Source organism: Nanorana parkeri, unplaced genomic scaffold (genome assembly GCF_000935625.1).
Source record: "Nanorana parkeri isolate BGI_ZX_2015 unplaced genomic scaffold, ASM93562v1 scaffold690, whole genome shotgun sequence".
Taxonomy (NCBI): domain Eukaryota; kingdom Metazoa; phylum Chordata; class Amphibia; order Anura; family Dicroglossidae; genus Nanorana; species Nanorana parkeri.
Window position 1 is genome coordinate 826,438 of NW_017306958.1, and position 20,432 is coordinate 846,869.

Consider the following 20,432-nt stretch of genomic DNA (forward strand, 5'->3'; position numbering starts at 1 on the left):
AATGGACTGTATATTGCAATTACCTTGCTTGTGTTTGGCAATCATTTGGGTGGTATGCCCTAAAACTGGTTTGGGAATATGAGAAACCACAAGGAAATGTTTAGATTACACAAAATAGCTATGTTTTAACCTTAGATGTTTAGATTATGGACTTGCCTGCAACAGCCTGCACTTGTGTTCCACAACAAAAGGTCATAGCTAGGCTAAAACAGAAGGCCTGACAGAAAGCTGACAGTATTAAACAAAATTTGCCACCAAGACTACCTGCTGAAATCTTAGGGTTGAATTTACAGAGCAAGCGTGGCTAGCCCAAGACACAAGGACAAGAAAAGTCAAAATCAACAAGTTTACCACTTTGCTCCTACAGAGCAATGACAATAACATTACAGAAGAGTTAACCTGGAGGAGAAAGGAAGATAGTGAAAAACTCCACAAAATAAGCACAAGGGGGCAAAGTTTGTTACAGACAGGGAAGTTACCCAGTCTGATCTCTTGGCCAAGGGACTGAACATTGCTGTGACACTCTAACATGTCCCTGTGGTGTATTTTATCACAGCTACGGAATCTGTTATAACATGCATCAAAGGATGAGGCTGAACAGCTCTCCCCGAGGGTTTTGACTGTCCTATCCAGCACCAAGCCACCCTCCTTCAACATAACCGTGTTAGAAAGGAGGGCTCTTACATTGATTAGTAGAGATCTGAGCATAGCCATCCTTGCCATCAGCAGAAAAGGGGAGATGCACTGAATACATTCAATTATCACTCTATGGTGGCTGTCACAAGAAAAAGGTAGTAGACCAACCCTGATTTACTAAAAAAGTAAAGCATGTTCATCTTCAAAGTGAATTTTCACTTATCTTAATAAACAAGGTAAAACAAAGAGAAATTTCACTTTGCAAATAATACCCAATTGTGTGCAATGAAAATGAAAAAAAAAACATGATTTTTGCTTACACATGATTGGTGTAGTGAAACTACAAATCCGATCATGCATTTGCCTCTGGGATCATTTAACCTATTCATGTTTTCAACCACGATCGTGTGGGACCACCCAGGCCGTATTGCAGCGGGAAACCATGCGATCATGTTGGCGCAAATGGAGTGCCATTAGAAAATAATGGCACTGCCAGCGCGATCGGCGGTGGTGTGCGATTCCGTGAGCGCCCAGCCATCCACTCGGTTTCGTGCACGATGACCGGGCGGTCATGGGTCGCACACCACCGCTGATTGCGCTGCCAGTGCCATTATTTTCTAATGGCAACCCCAGTCGTGCCAGGCAGATTGTGTGGTTTCCCGTCGCAATACCGCCCTGCCCGTGCGGTTGCACGCGATCGCGGTTGAAAACACTGCACGTTTATTCGCATGCAGATGCAAAATCTTACAAAGTAAATAAAAATGGAAAAAAAATGAAAACCAGCCCCCCTGGGGCAGGGGGCTGGTTTTCATTTTTTTCCATTTTTATTTACTTTGTAAGATTTTTTAATTTTCATTTATTTTATTATTTTATCGCCTTTTAATTTTTTTAAATTTTTATTTAGTTACATTTTTAATTAGTTATTATTTTTTACTTTTTTTGAACAATTTTTTTCACTTAACTTTATTGCTATCACACAGGGGCTAACAAACCCCTGTGTGATAGCATTTGGAGGTGACAGGTACTCTTTATTGACCCTGTCACGTCCAACACAGGAGTTCTAGCACAGCACTGTGCTAGAACTCCTGTGACAAGAACGAGCAGCAGCCGGGGACAGAGGCTGAGGGAGGTGACAGAGGCCTTCACAGCTCCACGTGTCCGGCTCTGTCACAGCTCTACGCCCCCTGCTCTCAGTGCTCCACGCCCCCTGCTCTCAGTGCTCCACGCCCCCTGCTCTCAGTGCTCCACTGCCCTGTATCGGTCCAGATACCGATGCTTGCATCGGTATCGGGACATCCCTAGTATAAGGGAAAATACCAAGGATAAAAGAGCTAAGGGAGATAACAGAAGGTACAAGTGGTTACATTTTATTAGGGTATATACAATTACCATATAGAAGGTAAAAGAATTGACAATTTATAGGGAAGCAGGGTACAAGATGGTAGTTTTGGAGGGGGGCAAAGCTAATAGTCTGCCTAATTCCCCATTTAGTCCTGAAGTGATTTTAAAGTCAAAAGAATCTTAAGCTATTTCAAATGTTGATGAAATCGCTTACAATGAATGCTGCTCCTTGATGTTTAAAAGTTTGAGTTTCCTGCAGAATCTGCTGGTCCCATGAGCACTGGGCCTGCCTTCCTATTTTAGAGTAACTCCTTTCTCAAGCAGAGTGCTATGCAGTCACCCTTGTGTGTGCTAGTACGCTGTGTGTGTCTCCACAAACACACAGACACAGCAAATCGAGCTACTCCGCTCTTACCTGCCCCCCTCTCCTCCCTCCGTCCTTCTCCACGCTAGTAGATGAACAATTGCCGGAGTCTGCTCTGTCCCTTGTGATCTTGTACTGGACAGGAAGTTCAGGGAAGCTGAGCTGAGAGACTTGGAAGCAACTGTTCAAAAACATGATGATTGTATGTGTTTGAGCAAAAATGTAAAACAATGCTTTGTTGGACAATGTATATTTGCTTTATCTTGATTCATTATTGGGAAAAAGTTTGAGAGTTTAATACTACTTTAACTCTGCTTTGGGGTGACTTTAACATTGGCATTTACAGGAAACTTACCCACACATACTAATATCTGCTTTTCAACTCCCACCACTCACTGGAACACAAACCAGGGGATATTAGCACTCCACCGGGATGAGATGGTAACATCAAACACAGCGTCTAAAGACAAAGAGCACAGGCAAATAGTTTGAATGCCTGAGGCCACCCAGACTAGGTTTTGGTTAACATGACCTTGTTCATTGGGATTTGGTTACATCCCAATGAACGAGCAACCAAGCACAAGCAAAATAACCTTCTATATGCTGTCCAATAAATGCAAAGACCTACACAATTGGAGGACAAAACAAATGTTCAACAAACTCATGGCCCAATATAGGGCGAACTCTACAGTATTTATATGCCTTAAAGGAGTACTGCAGTCTGCAACAATCTATATTTTTTACTCCCCCCTAAACAATTAACATCTGCTCCAGACTTCATGGCACCATAGTGAATGCATTATGTAAATAAGAACAGAGTGATTTAACAAACTTTCACAACCCTGTCATATCCTTAGAAATTCAACATCTTACATGACACATTTCTTAGTACCATGGGGATTTGATTAGGGTGAATGAGTTACCCATGTGGCTGTTCTTGACACTCTTTACAGCTGAAGTGCAACGCACGCATATAATACTTTTTTTTGTCCCTCCCAATCTACATGCAATTGAACTAGGGATGCACCGATACTTTTCGAGTACCAGTGCCGATACTTGGCATTTTCATGAGAACTGCCAGGGTTGCAGCGGTTGCAGCTGGGACCGGGCTCTGGCACTCCACCACTGTCCTGAAATCATTAGTATTGGTTTAGAAAAACTGTCACATAACAATAAACAAAAATGTATCAGTACTCGTACTTGTAAGTACTTGGCCAAGTATCAGTACTTGTACTCGCAAAACTGGTATCGCTGCATCCCTTTATTTATATTTATAAAAACTAAATCATACATTAAAACAGAGATGTACAAATCCCAGGAGCTCCGTGTGCTCCTTACAAATGACAGCTGCCTCCTAACTTTTTAATTTTTCTCTAGTCTAGTCTGGAAAAGTATCTGTACTTGTAATTGTACTTGTACCGAGTGCGGTAATTGGTATCGGTGCATCCCTAAATTGAACATTTTCATTCAAATTACTTTGTTTTCAAGAAATCCCTTATTTGAGAATTAGTTATATCATCACTGGATCTTTCTGCTGGTCTTTGTGCCATAGTAAGATGCAGTTTGGTTGGAGGGGTCGACAGGCTCCTGTAAAGGTAACAGCACCCTGCTTTGAGCGTTATATTAAAGAGCACATCCCTACCATCCTTTTAGATGTGCATGCTCCTCCCTACTGGCCACTGGGTGCTGCAGACTTTAGCTGTGCAATCTGTTGATCAGTTGCTTGATTAGCAGAGTGTAATAAAGGAACTATTGATTAAAGTCGTTAGACAGGAAATGAAGACGGGCTTGAGACAGCTGTTGCAGCTTCAACAAGTTATATTTTAGAGATGCAAATTTTCAGTAATAAGTTTCAACACAAAAAAGGACTCGCTACAAGTGTTGGAAAAAAAGCTAAGGCTGGACTTTGGCTTTAAAACTGAGGAAGCCACTGAGATGAGTGGCAAAATGGCTTCAGCATTACAGAACAAGTCCAGTTATGTGCGACTAACTACCATTAGCTATACTGAGACTTAGATAAATGAAACCGTTCACACACATTACACAGGAATACTACTTGGAAAGGTGGCATTTGTATAGGTTTTTCTAGACATTGCAATCCTGTGTTTTTTGGATCAGCTATAAGACATACAGTCCCCTCAACAGCAGAAAATATTCACAACTGTGTAGAAAAGCTCTAGGAATTCTAGTCCAAAATAAGGAACCTAGGGATATAGATTTTGGTGGTGAATATCTCCTTCCTAATCCTTACACACACACACACAGTAGTCTAGTTTTTAGCATATTGGCGAGCCACATTACACTGGACCCGTAAGTCCATTTAGCAGGAAAAGCCTTGTGGCTTTATAATATTTCTTCTGGCAGTAGTTTATAATAACAGTAGAATAAAACTGACTAGCAAAGAAATTGAGTGTTTCTAACAACATTTGGAATGGAGCAGGTCAAAGCTCACACATGTCTGTATAGTAAATAGCTTTATTTTGAATGAAGTTATATATATATATATATAATCTTTGACTAGTTCAAACTAAGCGTGGGGGGAGAGTATGAGGATTGAAACCATCTGCCAGAACAATAAGTAATTTCCAGTTTTTTGTTCCTATAAAAGTCAACCTTGGTTCTAATTCTGCCTGCTAATAGCCTCCCTACAGGCTTGGCAGTACTGTAGGTAAGGCCAAGCCTGCCTTGTAAAGGAAAGAGAGTGGCATATAACTTTATTTGTCTATTTTAGAACCTACTAATAATGTTGCCATGTGGTTTTCACTGAACATCGTTTGCTTGAATTGTCCAGTTTAAAAACTGCCCAGGTTTGAGAAATTTAATTTAGGTACTATTACCATTGTTATTGTTATGAGGATTTGTGTTTGGTATGTATATGAGATTTAGGTTTGTAGGTATACTCACAATTGGAAGCTCTCATTATATTTTGGGGCCCAACTATTATTCTTGGATTTTGTAGTAAATTTTCTCTTTTTGTCACTCAGGTTTGGGCCAATCATGTTGACCTCAATGAAAGGCCGGAAAATCCCAGAAGTTTGCCATTTCAGATCATTTGCAGCAACAACTTTAGCAAAAAATAGGAAAGTAAATAGAAAAAAAGTTAAAATTCTGCAAAATGAATTCAATATGTCTTCAAACATTATTAGATGATACAATATGGAAAGTACAGAAGCTTACTTTAAAATATCCTGCAATTACAACTGTAGCCCTGTTTTGATTTCAGCCCTTACAGAGGAAATATTTTGCAGCTGCAGGTGGAGCCAGAGAGCACAGATTGTGGGGATTGTAATACAGAGTTGATATTGATACACTTTGGCTGAAAGAAGTTTGAGAACTGCATTTCCCAGGAGGATGTGGGGAAGGAAACAGGAGGTTTATGGGTTGCATCTGCGGAGCAGCCTGTCTGGGACAGCCATTTGAAGAGGACAGACCGGTGTAACCCTGTGTGGGTTAAGACTGTGTGCAACAGAGCTGTGTGGTCACCTCTGACATGCAGGGACACACAGGCTCTGTGCAGTGGTGTACAGAGAGACTGACCTGAGTTGCTGAATAAGGCCCCATTCACATGTAGCGACATACCTTTGCAGCGGCCGGGATAGCGCGACTTTCGGGGGGCGATGTTCCAGCGACGATCCAGCGACGGTAGCGCGACCTTCTCCGTCGGGCTCCATTGAAAAAAGCAAAATCCGCCGAAAAAAGGGTCCTGTAGAAATGACTTGCGACCGCGACGAGCGACGGGCGACATGGAGCTAAGACAGCTCCATTGACTATCATTAGCCGGCGACTTCTCGCGATATCGTGCGGCAAAAATGCGCGATAACGCGGCGGAAATCGCGCGATAAGTCGCTACATGGGAATGGGGCCTTAGAGAGGACCAGATCGAGTGCCTGAAGTGAGGACCGGTGACGTCGAGGTCTAGCCGCACGGCCGAACCAGCCACCGGGGTGATCCAGCCAGCCCAGCTGAGAGGGAGTAGCCAGACGGAGACGACCGAGATGACTGCCAGTCTCCTGAATGAGTGAAAACTTCTTACAAGGGACCCAGATGACTTCACCTTCCTCCCAGAGTCGACTTGAGAGAGAGAGAGGACACCCAGCTTCCACCAGCAGACTTCATCTCTTCCCTTTTTTTGATCTGAGGAGTGGTGAGAGGCCTTTGGCCACAGTGACACCCTGTTTATTGTTCATATCTGCACTACAGTAAGGGCCCCAACGCCGGCTGGCCTAGGAAAGTACTACTGGCCAGTAGTTTAGAGTGGGGTAGATACTTTTAAGTAGAGATATTAATGTTGATTGCATTCAATCTAAGTGTATTATCTGAGACATTCTGACATTGCAGGCTTTCGTGCATGCAATAGATTGCTGCTGCGTGTCAGATTGCCTTATCCTGTTATTGGTTGTATTACATGTGATTGGGGAGCTGTTAAGTGCTTTGTTCTATTCCATAGTCATTAAATCTGTTATAAAACTTCACAAGGTGTGCTGGTGTGCTGTGGATTCATTGCTTATGGTGTGTCACAGAGCTGAAACAGAAGACCCGATCATCTCACTTCGGGGGTGAGCGCTACACAACTTTCGCAGATTCTACTCTGACATTTTAAACCATGGATAAAGTAAATAGATTGTGAACTTGGCTTAGTTTGTGATCTACTGAAAAAACATCTTATCTCGTCACTGCAGTTTGAAAAATTGCTTTAAATGGATGTGTTTTCTTCTACATTCATTTGTAGGTAGGCTTACTTGGAAATCTTTGGTCAAAAACACCTTGAGCAAAAGTGAAACAGTTGACCATAACAGCAAATAAGATTTCAAGCATACAATGAATCTGACTGGTTACATTTGTAACTGCTTCACTTCTGCTCCTGTTTTTCTATATCAAACCTAGTGTTGTAAGACCCCAAATTTAGTCTTAACTTGAAGCTCTTATTCAGAACTCAAAACTGGGGTACCTCTGACTTAACATTTTTCAGGATATTTTTGTGTAATGGAATTCCCTTTACATTTTTTTTAAAGTAACTGCCACTTAAACTATCTCACATTCACATTTGTCTAACTCAGGATGTATAGAAAAACAATTACAATGACAGGACTGCCTAATGTTTGTATATACGGAAGATGCTCAAATTCTGGTATCACATATCGACGCTTGTTTGAAATTTCAAATAGGCTAGAATCAGACATATCGACCAAATCTACATAAACATTAAACTGCATTTCTTGTTCAAAGTTCTGACTTACTGGTACTTCTAAAGACCCCTCAAAATCAATGATTTAAACCTTTTTCTCAGTTGTTTATTATCCTTTTCATCATCACAATTGATAAACCCGGCATATTAAAGTATGTTAAGTTATTCTCAAAATGTTGCATTGGAAAATCTGCTTGCTTTCTGTGCCATGTGGGTTCTTGAACAAATCGCAATTGTCATTTTGTTTTTACCTTTGACACTAATCTTGTGCTCCCCTGTTCCTGGATGGGTGAAGAGTTCTACATGAATGGAAACCTCTCCAACTGAATCATCCACTCCAGATCCTGGCAGATGGAAACATATGAATAAGTATTACAACAGTACAGGTCCTAAAGGCAACTGACTTTCCTGAGTATAACTGCTGGCAGGGTCTAGGAGGTTTATAAGCATTTAAGAGCAATGTGCAACCTCCTTCAGATTAAATCACTTAAATTGTTTTAGTAGATTTACACCTGCCAGCAGTCATTTCAGTTTAGATTACTGAGGAGCTGGGTAACAATTTGACTTGTAACTCAGGTCCGCTAGTATACGCTTGAGACACCCTATGGGTCCACTTCAGTCTATCCATGCTTGCTCAGTGCAACATGCAACTTAGTGTTTTCTTTCTGCTTTAAATTTAAAGCATGTGTTGAAGCATCCACCCCAACCTCTAGCATAGTTTTACACACTTACAGTTCCCACCATGGATTTTTGTTTTTGTTATCTTATTAACATTTTCTTTGTCCAACTTGGTCGAAAAACTCCCATTATATGTTGCATAGTTTAAGAAACACTAATGCTAATAAGTAAACTCGGGCTAATCAGACTAATGCACTGCATGCTTTCTACAGGCAAAATATCATATTGCAGTGTCTTGCAAGACAAGCTTCACATTCAGTTTCTACAAAAAGGGGCCAAAAGTGTGTTATATTATATCACCAATAGCAAAGGAGTTAATACTTCAGTCCCACTTATACAGGTAAACAAATTTACAGCAATTTTGCAGATCTGGCATCAGTGTGGTTAGAATAAATGTTTCCTTGTCTTACTGTTGTAGTATATTACTAGGATGTTACCAAAATGAAGTTAACTGTGACTGTAATTGCATTAAATTAGTTAGTAATTTAGTATATTTATAAAATTCAGGATTGTGTGTAAATAATTAAGTAAAAGTTACTTGGCACCGCTACAGTTCAGACATACACAACAAATAAAACATGGAAAGTTTTTTTTTCTACAACAAATCAACACTTCAAAATGAAGACATGGTGTTAACTACTGACAAGTGGGACTGGAGTTTCTACATGCTTAACCAAACCCCTCCACTACTCCTCATAAGCCAGAAAATTATCTCTTGCTGAAAGTGGAAAAGAGTAATTTGCCTAGCAGTAGGGCATGCTTCCAAAACCTTTGTACCAATGACATACCCTTTTCTGGATAAGTCTCTTCATTAAGAGTAAACCTAATACCTTTTCCATTATGGACTGAGGGATAAAGGAAAGGAAGAAAGAAGAGATGGAAGAGATGTGAAGTAGAGTAGAAGGTGCAGGTCAACATGAAAAGAGGATTTTTTGCTAAATATAGCATAAATAATTTAATACAGGGCATGAATTAGGCGCAAAATGGTTAGGATGTGTAATGTTATTTAGTTTGGGTTGATTTAAACTGATCTGGGAAATGTCTTCTATAACAATAAAGGAGATTTTGAAGCCAACTTAGTAAACTTTGGGTATGGTGGTTATAAGATTATTAAAGTGACACTAAACTCATGACTTAAATCTTAAGAATACTTTCAAGTACCTTAACTATTAACAAAAATGTATCTTATTTAAATCATCTCTGAATTCATGCTGACACTGTCCTTCCTTCTGGGGGGTGGCTACTTTTGTTCCCCATAGTCCCTGTGTGTTGTAAATAGCCACCGCTCCAAATTCACTCCCATGATGGACTACAATCTCACATTTAGTATACCAATTTGTATTGAGATTGTAGCCCATCACAAGAGCGAGCTTGGAGCAGTGGCTGGCTACTTTACAACACACATGCTTAAAAGCATTTTTAAGTTTTAACTCCTGGGTTTAGTGTCACTTTAAGCTGTATTCATCTAGTTTTTATTTTAGGGTGTTATTATGACTGAAATATCTGTTTATAAAAACTCTAGCTTTTCTTACACTGTAACATCAGTTTAAGTTGGTAACTCTAGATAATTTGGACAAATTTTTGGTCTAGTTCACCTGCCCTCTGTGGCACTGATTAATTTCATTTGGACTCTGCACTTCATATAATCAGTAAAAAGACAAGGAGATTAATAGTCCTCCTTTGGTATACCTTCTTTCTAAAAACTTTGGAAAAGTAATTACTTTCTCTAAACATTTCCAAAGGCTTAAATAGAATAGATTGTTCCCAATTATCAATAATTATTGCATATGTTATAATTTTACATATATGCGGTATTTGTTTTTTAAAAGCTTAAAGGAGAACTATGGGATAAGTGTTTTTCCCCATAGTTCTCTTTAGGGTCACGGGAGGACATATACTAACCTTCTCCCGTGACCCAAAGCTCAGTATATAGTGGGCTATTGCTGTCGAGATACTGTCGAGTTCCACCTAGCTGCGTGAGTGACAGCTGGCTCTGTCTATCTATCACTTCCCGATCTATAGAGCCGACCTGTGACAGATTCTTTGTCACAGGTCGGCTCTAACTATGAAGATGAGTGGAAATCACTCACCTCATAGTTCTCCTTTAAGTGTTTTTCTAAAGCTACAGTGTGTTATCCCTTAGTTTGCTTCACCTCAAAAGTTATTATCCGCTGTGTATATTTAACAGGTTGCAGTCAAATAGGTTGGAGTACGTAGCATGCTGATTCCCTGATCCTTTTGGTATTAGCAGGTTTTCCACTTTAAATATTTAAAGTAATGTTGAACTTTTGAGATTTTGAAACCTCTAGGCAGTAACAGTAAATTGAGCTTTTTAAAAAGTGTCAGGGACATTCTAGGTATAGGTTAAGGTATATACAAATACAACAACCACAACAGCAGCTTGCTTATATTTATCTACATCAATCTGAGAAGCTGAGTTATTATTTTTAAATGTAACGTCTTACATTTACTAATTATTTTGTGGGATATTTAACTGATAGCTGCCATTTATTTATTTTAATTGACCCTTATCAATGCGAAAAATTGTAAAAAATGTGTGTATAACTCTTTTGTGCAATGTTTTAAAAATGGGGTGGTGATACCTACTGAGTTTCAAAATATGATTTTTTTCACACAGTTTAGTTAGTGCATTCATGGTGCCATAGGAAGGTGCATTGTGGATTGTGCAGTAGAAGTATAGTTTACATATAAAATAGTGATTAATATTAATGGGTGATGGTTGCTGTCACTCTGTGTTGCAGGAACTCAAAAGTGACTTGCATAAAGCAAAGAACACAAGAATGATAGACATGAAAAAATGACATACATAAAAGGCAAAAAAACACAGAACAACATATAACAATAAAGTATGCATTTTTTTTCTTCTTGTTTTGCTAATATATAATGTATATACACCCACTGTCATCTGCGTGTGATTCTACCACAATGGTTGTATTTGAGCCACATAGAACACAGTACTACCTAATAGGTTTGCTTGTTAACAAATTTGTCATGCTTTTGTCTTTAAAGGATATCTAAAGGCAAAACCTTTAAAAAAATTTGGATAGAGTAAGGAATGGTTATAACTAGGGATGCACTAATACCCATACTAGTATGCTCCGATACTTATTCCCAATACCGGAACTGCTGGTCAGAGGGAGATTGCCTCTCACCGGCAGTGCCGCTAGAGAACATGGAGCCAGCTTCCCGGCCAATCGGGAACCCGGTGGCGGGTAATGCCTCGTCGCACAGCTTGGTGATTGGCCGGGAAGCTGGCCCCATGCCATTTGGCTGGCTCGATGTTGATCGGGTGGTTAAGCAGGCTTCCTGGCCAATCAGCAGTGAGCTGGCCAAACAGCATGGAGCCTGCTTCCCGGGCAATCAAAGAGTCGAGCGGCGGGTAATGACACGCCGCTTGGCTTCCTGATCGTTCAGGAAGCTGGTTCCATGCTAGCAGAAGTACCGGTATCAGTACTCGATATCGTCGAGTACCAAAAGATAAATATAGTCTTCCAATGGAGAACAAGTGTCTCCATTGGAAGACTCCCTACTCTATCCAAAAATAAACACATTTTTGTTTCACATATAATTAAATGCGATAAAAACAATTATGATGCTAAAGATAAATTCAGGAAAATATTACAAATTGGTAAAGATCTTTCAAGACATAAGAAGGGAATACAATTATTTGTTTGTTAACTGTATCTCTAAATTAGAAAGTTTTGTTTTACTATCATGTCAACTGCATTAAATGTTTTGCAAAGTGACTTAGAAAATGGCTACTTTTTAACTATAAGGGGAATCAAGTACTAAAAATTTGAGCAGGATATCTGTTTTTAAAAGAACAACATGTCTGAAATAAGTCTGACATTTGCCTTGATTGACTAGAGGAATATAGACATATTATACGCTATGCAAACATAGCACAGCGATCTGCATGAAGAAATAGAAGACCCTAGGATTTCTGTTTGTAAGAGTAAACAATGATCGTAAATTGTTGGCAAAGCATTTTACAAAAGCTAGTGTTAACAGGAAATTCCATTGCAATCCAATAGTACACAGCACTTAACATATTCCACCAAAATGTAGTACCACAAACTAGAAAGAGATGCAACATTACAGTAGAAAGAAACCAGAAGTCTTGCAGCATTATAAAGCAGTATAAAATATAAGCTGTTAGCTCTTCAAAATAATGCAGTTAGCAAAACAGCACTGGCAAAGCTACTCATGTCTGCTATATGGCTCTGTATAGTCCCTTTATGTAGGATGTGTTTTGGTTTAATAGTGACATGATTTTCAAAGAGAACAACTCCTAATTTGATATTGGGGCTATGCACATGCTAATTCCTTTTCGGACAGTAACCTTTCTGTTGTTTTCAATTAGAAAATAAAAAGTGAAGAGTAAATATAGAATACACAGTGATTAAGAAGCTTACAATATTGCAAAGTCTACACATATTTTCTGTCAAAGTAATACATCACGTAGTATAAAAAACTGAATATATATATATAAAAAAAGTCTCACCCTGAGCAGTCTGTGTTTGGACAAAGGTTTTGATGAGTGTGTCCGTTGCCTGTGTATATAGAGAAAGTGCATAGCGCAGAGACTGCAAGTCAGGACTTTTCTCCAAGAAAGTCTTTTTAAGACCAACACCTCCAGCATGGAAATATTGCTGCATTGAAAGAAAAATGGTACAGTTAGTGACACTGAATTAAGAATGTGACTGCTAATATGCCATATGGACATTCAAAGCACACCTACTTGGGAACTCCAACCATGTGGCTTTGACCATCCTCTCAAACAAGTTACTTGGCCTATAGGCAATTTTTAAAGTGGAACTTTACCCATATCTTTAAAATAACAACAAACACACCTTTAGAAATGTTTAGTAATGGCAATCTGCAAACACATACTTATAGATAATTGCAGGCTTTGTATTCTTTGCATACCTTATTTCTCTTTTCTTTCCCAGTCTTCTGGCAGTGTTAACTAAGGGCAGGTTACTAGCTCTCCATTTACTTCCTGGATCTCTGGCACATGTGACTAGGACATGCGACCATGCATGGAAGGGGTCTCATGAAATTACAGATGAGATTTCCCAGCAATCTGCTGATGTAACCTTCCCAGGATGCAATGCTTTGGCACATTACATTTGTGCCAGAACTGGACCAGGAAGTAGATGAACTCTATTTGTAAGTAAATGAAAAACAAGTTTGTTTAATTAACTATTGTAAGATGATTTTAAATCAGCATGCTGATGTGCTTTTTAATAACAGCAATTTAGGAAGCCTGCACTGCCTGACACTACACAAACACACATACAGCAGAAACTGGTGTATACAAACAAAGGCATCCAGAGTAACCCAGTGCAACGGTGCCAGAGATCTGGGCTCTGTTTCAATCCAGAGTTGCAGGAGCAGGTGAAGCCTTTGTGACCAGTACAGTACATGCCAGAAATGAAAATGGCCAGTGCATGCGCAGTAGGTATCACCAGAGGGAGGCTGCACAGGAACCGTGTGACTTCCCAGGCTGCCCACTGAACCTGGGAAAATGGTTCCAAATTCAAATTTTGAGGGTAGCTGTGAACCCTTTTTGCCACTGGAACCTCGAATTTATGATCCAGTGGAGGAAGGGTCAAACTGGGTAACTGGTTAGGAACAAACCTTTACTTACTACCCTCAGAGCCGTGGCTGACTCTGAAGGGCTGGTCACTTAAAAGGAGACACCTTTTGACCTTCCTAGTGGGCCAGGGGCCCTGGACCTGTCAGACATCCTGTGGCAACTATACAGGTGGAACAAAGTGTCAAGGAGAGTGCCTAATGCAGAATTCAGTGCCCTAATTACATCACAGGCGAGCCCTGCAAACTTCTACTGGCAAGCCCGGGTACAGTCCACAATGTTCCGCCAAGAAGAAAACTAAACTGAAATAGCTGCTGTTAGGTCGGCTGTGAGCAACACAGGGGAAAACCTACTAGAAGAAAAGGATGTACTTCTCTCAGAGCAAGGAGAAGGTGTCCATAACCTAAGGGAACTAGCAAAAAACTGAGGCAGACTAGGAGTGGGATGGATAACAGGACTGTCCTGCAGGTTTGACTCGGTCCCCTGAGGTTACAGCATAACCGATCTGTTGAAGGATCTGTTGAAGGATTGTTATGTACTTCATGAAACTAATTTTACAGGTTAAAAAAATCCTGTTTTTCACTACAAACAAGGAACAAGGTATTGGAGAAAGACTCCAGCTATTTTTCTTTAGGATCCTTAAATACTGGAGTATCCTCTACAGGTAACATGGATTAACTGGGGTAGAACTGTATCTCACTTGCAAATAGGAGCAATGGGGGGGAACAAATAGGAGCAATGGGGGGGCTACATCACACTGCAAGCGGGAACAGAGTGGGTAGTGTGTGCACATGGCTCTCTACCCAGTTATGCAGCACCTCAGCATTACCCTGGGGTTAAAATAATGGCAGCTAATCATAGTCTTGAAAAGGAAGAGACCAATCAGTTAGACTTTTCTTAGTGGAGAAAAAAATTATCATGCTCCTAGGGCACTAGCAAAAAATGGAGGCATGCTGGGAGTGGAAGGGGTTATACCATGCTGGTGGCTGTTTTTTTTATCTTCCAGCGTCCACATGTTCCCGTAGACCCAAATGCCACTAAAACCCTGTGTCCCTCAACAAACGAAAAAGAAGTAGTGTTTTATTTGTACATTCTATTGCCCCACTGGACAATTATTTGGTTAGCATCTTGCAGTGTTAGGGGCAGTTGTCATTTCTTTCCTATTGCCCTCTGCCTCTCCTCCCCCCAGACATTACAAAATTTGTAATTGGCAGCTGAGGCTTCGTGAAGGAGGACTGACCCCAATCACATCCTCAGCAAATGTAAACAAAGAAAACTAAGGCCTCATGCACACGATGTTCAAAGCCGCTACTGGGGAATACTGCAGCAAGAACTCTTGCGGCAGGAATCTTAAGTGTGTCCTTACAAGATGCTGTGTTGTGCCCATTCAAGTGTATGACAGGTCGACAGCGGCCGCATCTGTCCGCAAATAATCGTACAGAAACATGGCATCCAGGGATAAGCATCTCTCCCGATCTGCAGGTAATCAATCCATGTATGATTACTTGCAGCCACATACAAATGCGCCCCACTGTCAGCCTGTCATTCACATCTGTTTAGACACATCTGGGATTCACATCACAAGAATCCGCAGATTCTTGCCACAGGAATCCCCAGCAGCAGTTTCGAACATTATGTGCTTAAGGCAGGAGGAATTCTCTGAACACAGACTGAGGAGTTTTTTTACATGCCCCAAGATGGCCCTGTTCAGACAGCAGCTCCTGTTTACAGCTGAGCACTCTTTAATTTCTATTGCTGAGCCTGTGATTGGAAGCAGTTCTCCTGCACACAGCATCAGCTGTCATTTTACTTTGCTTAAGGCTGCCTCTATCTCTGCAATAAACTAATAAATTCTCAGATATATTGAGATGAAGCAGTGGATATCAGCTCTCTGGGGAATTTTCATTCTGTGGTTTTCAATTAAAAAACAACGATGAGAAAAAGTTTTTATCTTGTCTGTAGTGTAGTAGTCATTACCTTAATAGTGTCGAGTGCAAGCTCCACCACAGCACACTGCTTAGGAGTCAGACTCTTTGCTTCCTCCCTCACCATGTGATCCTACATGGAAAAAAAATGAACAATTGTGTCAATAGCTACAAGGACTGAAAATGCAAGGGTCATCAATCGTTACAGACTGCAATTAGATTATAAAAACAATTAAACAAGAGCTTTTTGATTCTTCATTGCATGGAAAATCTTCATTAATCAGGTCTCAATAATGATTGAGAAAACAGTTCAGAAATATAGAGAGGCTGCCATTGTTGACCTCCCCTTCTAAAAAGTTTCTGACTTACTAACCCTTACTGACACATATGTAGGTATGGAAGTGCAGATAATGGCACAATGGTTAACAAAAAACAAACTGCTCTCCTCAATGACACTAACAACAAATACCTTACATTTTGTCCCTGGGTTTATAGGTTGGACTTGATGGACTAATGTCTTTATTCAACCTCAAATACTATGTAATATATACGCAACTATTAAACTATAATATATACGCAACTATTAAACCATTATATAATTATAATAACACTATAACATAGCATAATCCCACTAAGATAGACCCCAGAACTTTCTCTCTCTCCCTTTCCCGATCCCTGTACCTTCTCCCCCTCCCACCACCACCTTTTCCACTTTCTCCTACTCGCTCTCCTCCCCAACCTATTATTCCTTCTTGTACCTTGTTTACTTAGCCCATCCTCCACAAATGCGCCCCACTGTCAGCCTGTCATTCACATCTGTTTAGACACATCTGGGATTCACACCACAAGAATCCGCAGATTCTTGTGGTGTGCCTATGCTCAACCAAATTGCTTCTTCGTGCATTTTCAGAAACATCACCTTTATACTCCTCTTCTCAATTGCAAAAAATCTTTATTTTCTCTTTACTCCCCTTATGCATGATCAAATATTAGACATTCCATGCCCAAATATCCTAAACTGACATAGTTATGTCTAATTTCTTTACCCCACAAGGTAGGATTTAGTATGAGGCTCTCCAAGTGGTCTTTACCATTTGAAAAAAAACACCCTTCACTGTAGAAACCATTCTAGGTCTGTATGGAACATATAGGCATTGTTCTTGGATTTTAAATTCATACATAAAGATCAATCCACTCTTAAAAGGTCTTGTAAGATAAAAATTATTTGTGGATTGTTCTGAGCATTAAGCCTAGTTCCACTGCCTTCTGACATTTGTCCTGTTGGTAATATTCTTACTAAAGTATAATACCTTGGAAAGGTGGCCTAGAGCAAAGCACGCTGTTAATACCATTTGGAAAAAAATCAGAAAGAAGGCAGAAAAATCTGAAGTTGGCCGGTAAGCAACCCACAAGGGTAAAACAAACCTGTCTAGCCTTAATATCCTTTCAATCTTCTCTATTTTACAAAAACATACCTTGAGTTTAGATAGTTGTCCAAGCTCTTTAGCAGCATTGATGATGAGATGGGTCCCCTGATAAATACAAACATAAACAGTACAGTTACACATGATACACTATCCATATATACTTTTTTTTTGTTTTTTGCACAGTAGTCGGTCCATTATCGTGGACATTATCATCAACACTCAGAACATAAAGATCTACCTGTAAATCATTCTGCCTATTTTAACAGAAAAGCACATCATAATATTACTTTTATCTGTATTCTGTGCCTCTCTCTCCACAAACACACTCATATCCCTAATTATAACTCATCATTTATTTGCTTTTCAATCCCTTAGAAACCATTACTTTCTCATCATAGAAATTGCCTTTTTTTGTGTGGATTGAGTGGAGAAGGGTCAGAACATCTCCCAGGTTTTTACCAGTGACGTGCCGTACCTTCTGCCGAAGCTCTGCCCTGTCCAGTGAAAGCCCAGCCCCCTGTCCCACCGAAGCTCCACCCCCAGTCCAGTCGAAGCCCCACCCCCAGCTCTGTAACCAAGCTGTGTGGGAAGGAGGAAGGGAGGAGACAGGGACTCCCGGTCCTCACTTGCTCGTCACTGGCTCGAGGCATTGAGATCGATGGCCTCAGTGGTTTTTTTTCTTCTTCTTTTTGATTGGACAGCTTGGACCATTTTTATTTATCCTAAGCACTGACCCCATGCTGCAAAGCTAAAGGACTAATACATTTTTTATTTAATTTAATTTGATCTGATTTATGTTAAAATGAATGAAGGAACCCTATTATAGGAGGTTGACATTATTTTCCTCCCTTTCTGGAAATGGTATTTGCCTGTCTATCATGGTGATTGTCTGATTTTAATGTTTTGATTCAATGGCCCAGAAAAAGTATGCAGTAACATCTCTTGACTTAACTGTAAATTATTAATTGAAGTCATAGGGTCACCATAACAGCCAGGAAACTAGTATTTTAAGAATTAGGTTAGCAAAGCCAAACCAAATATTTATCTCATAATAGGTTTACTGGGCATAATATGGAAAGGAAAAGCTAAGTTGTGACACAATGGAACCATATGCAAGTTAAAATGTATTTTCTAACCTACAATGGAAAAAAATACTGGTTTAGAACCATGTCCATTAGTCCTGATGCAGCAGTGGATCTCTCTACACTCTCTTCTGGTCAACTCACCTATGACCATCCCCACTTTAGTATACTCCTCTTGGGGCCTGCAGCTCTCCTAGATATCTTCCCATCCAGTTGTAGTTTGCCTTTAAGTCATACTAGTTTGTCAAGCCATACAGCAAGGCTTTATGGTTAGGGAAATGGGGGCTGATTCATCAAATATACAATGAGCACAAATCAATTTTTGCCTCTTTTTTCATTAAATGAAAGGTCTGTTGATTGATATTGCTAACAATTCCAATGTTGTGCACATTTCCCCCCCCTCTATTTTCCTGAATCAGCTTCACTATCATACTGGTAGGGAAGAGAAGGATCTGTATTACTGATAGCTAGGTATACTGTGAGGTTGGTGTCACATTGGGACAGAACCCTTGCTCCAATATCACATTTGGCTACTCTGGGTAGCTTATTGCTTATTTTCTTTTGAATGTACACACTGTCTATTACATCTTGCTAAAGGTTTGTAAATAAAATCTTGTATTCTATACCCTAAAACAACACATACATTAAACAAATTTAGAACACATCTCACAAAGGGAGATTGTACAGACATATATATTGAAATGGGAAAGTGCAGACAGACAGACACACACACAGTGTCCTTACATCTGCATGGTACGGTAGCTTCACCCTGCTCTGGAGAGAGAAGTGTGGAATTAACATGTGAGTGTGAATGTGAAATACAAGTGTACAATAACAGTCATTACATGTCTAAACAAATCTTACATGTATATACAGAACAGCTACACACAGTGCACAGAACCAATACTAGTTATGCATTGCTTCGCTACACTATATGACCAATTAGCCATTACCTCAGAACATATAGTACTAGCAACAAAAAGTTTGATTACATAACACAAGTCGGGCATAAACCTTAACAGCTTTTTCCACATCTTCCCTCCCCCAGCAAATATTTCATAAACTGTAACATTGCTTCTGCACAGTGATGTGCAGTATCAGAACAAGAGGGATATTCAGCATTCTCCACTGATACAATGCTTCACCAGCTATGCAATGCTGCAATAAACAAAAGTGACGGGTCTGCATACAGGTTTACCTTCTCTAGCCCTTTGCCATGTTTTCTGAGTAGCGTCCCCTGCAGAAACATTTCACAGTCGGTCACTTTTCATTTTTTTGTAGTCACAGGCAAGTGTTTGGTAAAAAAAAACCAAGTGCTGGTAAAATAAAGCGCTGGTGATCACAATATAAAATGAGTAGGTAGATATGCTCTATTCAGTTGCAGTAGGTGAGTATGGTGGATGGTAAATGTGAAATACTAGTTCCATAAAGGGACTGGGTCGAAGGGCTTTAGGCGTGTGTTGATGGCATCAGTTCGAGACGCTTCTGAGAGACAGGAGAATTTGAAATGCAGTTGACCTGAATCCCTCAGAACTGCGTCTGATCTGCTTCAAGTGGATTTTGCATTCCATAGACTTGTATGGGAATGCAAAATCCACTTAAAGTGAAAGAAAGCTCATGGACACAGGCCCTTAAAACTGAGTTTTACTTATATTTTTGGGGTATACAGCACCAAACACTAACCCCTTCATATCCCGCCGATATTACATTTAGCAGATGTCTTCTGTCACTGTGAGAGCCTGCAGTGATTCCAGTCTGTGAGCTGCGAGTCAGAAGTTGCACCGCTGGCCCACCCCCTCTGCTCTCTCCAGCGCCAGAAGACAGTGCTGAGTATAATATCTGGCAGCTGTGAAGGAGGCAGTGAAGTAAAACAATTATACATAAGGGGATATACACCATTACACTTATCCAATGTGCTTGGTGCTGTACACCCCCCTTACAAAAAAAAGGTTACCTTTTTTAAACATAAGCAGGAACAAGCAGGGGGAATGAGGTAATACACTCTGAGCAGGGAGAGTTTTTTCTCATTAATAAAAGTGTAAGTAATTGTGATTTTCTATATTTTGTACATACAAAGTTAAAGCTGCAGATATTTTAAGTTACACTTAACACTAAAAAGACGTCACCGATACACGTGACAAGACAATGCAGCATGTAACATAAGGCAGTATTTG

The 20,432-nt window shown here is 40.1% G+C and overlaps 1 protein-coding gene across 1 annotated transcript in view; it reads right to left on the reverse strand.

Moving 5' to 3' along the window:
• The window catches only part of LOC108792854 (protein unc-13 homolog A), a gene marked incomplete at its 5' end in the record, with an annotated part of 82,309 nt that overhangs the window by 1,961 nt on the left and 59,916 nt on the right, over positions 1-20,432 (reverse strand). Inside the window, 8 exons of the mRNA XM_018563727.1 lie at positions 5,246-5,405; positions 7,778-7,870; positions 8,993-9,049; positions 12,730-12,877; positions 15,802-15,882; positions 17,225-17,281; positions 19,003-19,032; positions 19,457-19,495. Of these exons, the coding sequence (XP_018419229.1) occupies positions 5,246-5,405; positions 7,778-7,870; positions 8,993-9,049; positions 12,730-12,877; positions 15,802-15,882; positions 17,225-17,281; positions 19,003-19,032; positions 19,457-19,495 (665 nt within the window). The remainder of the gene's footprint in view (positions 1-5,245; positions 5,406-7,777; positions 7,871-8,992; positions 9,050-12,729; positions 12,878-15,801; positions 15,883-17,224; positions 17,282-19,002; positions 19,033-19,456; positions 19,496-20,432) is intronic.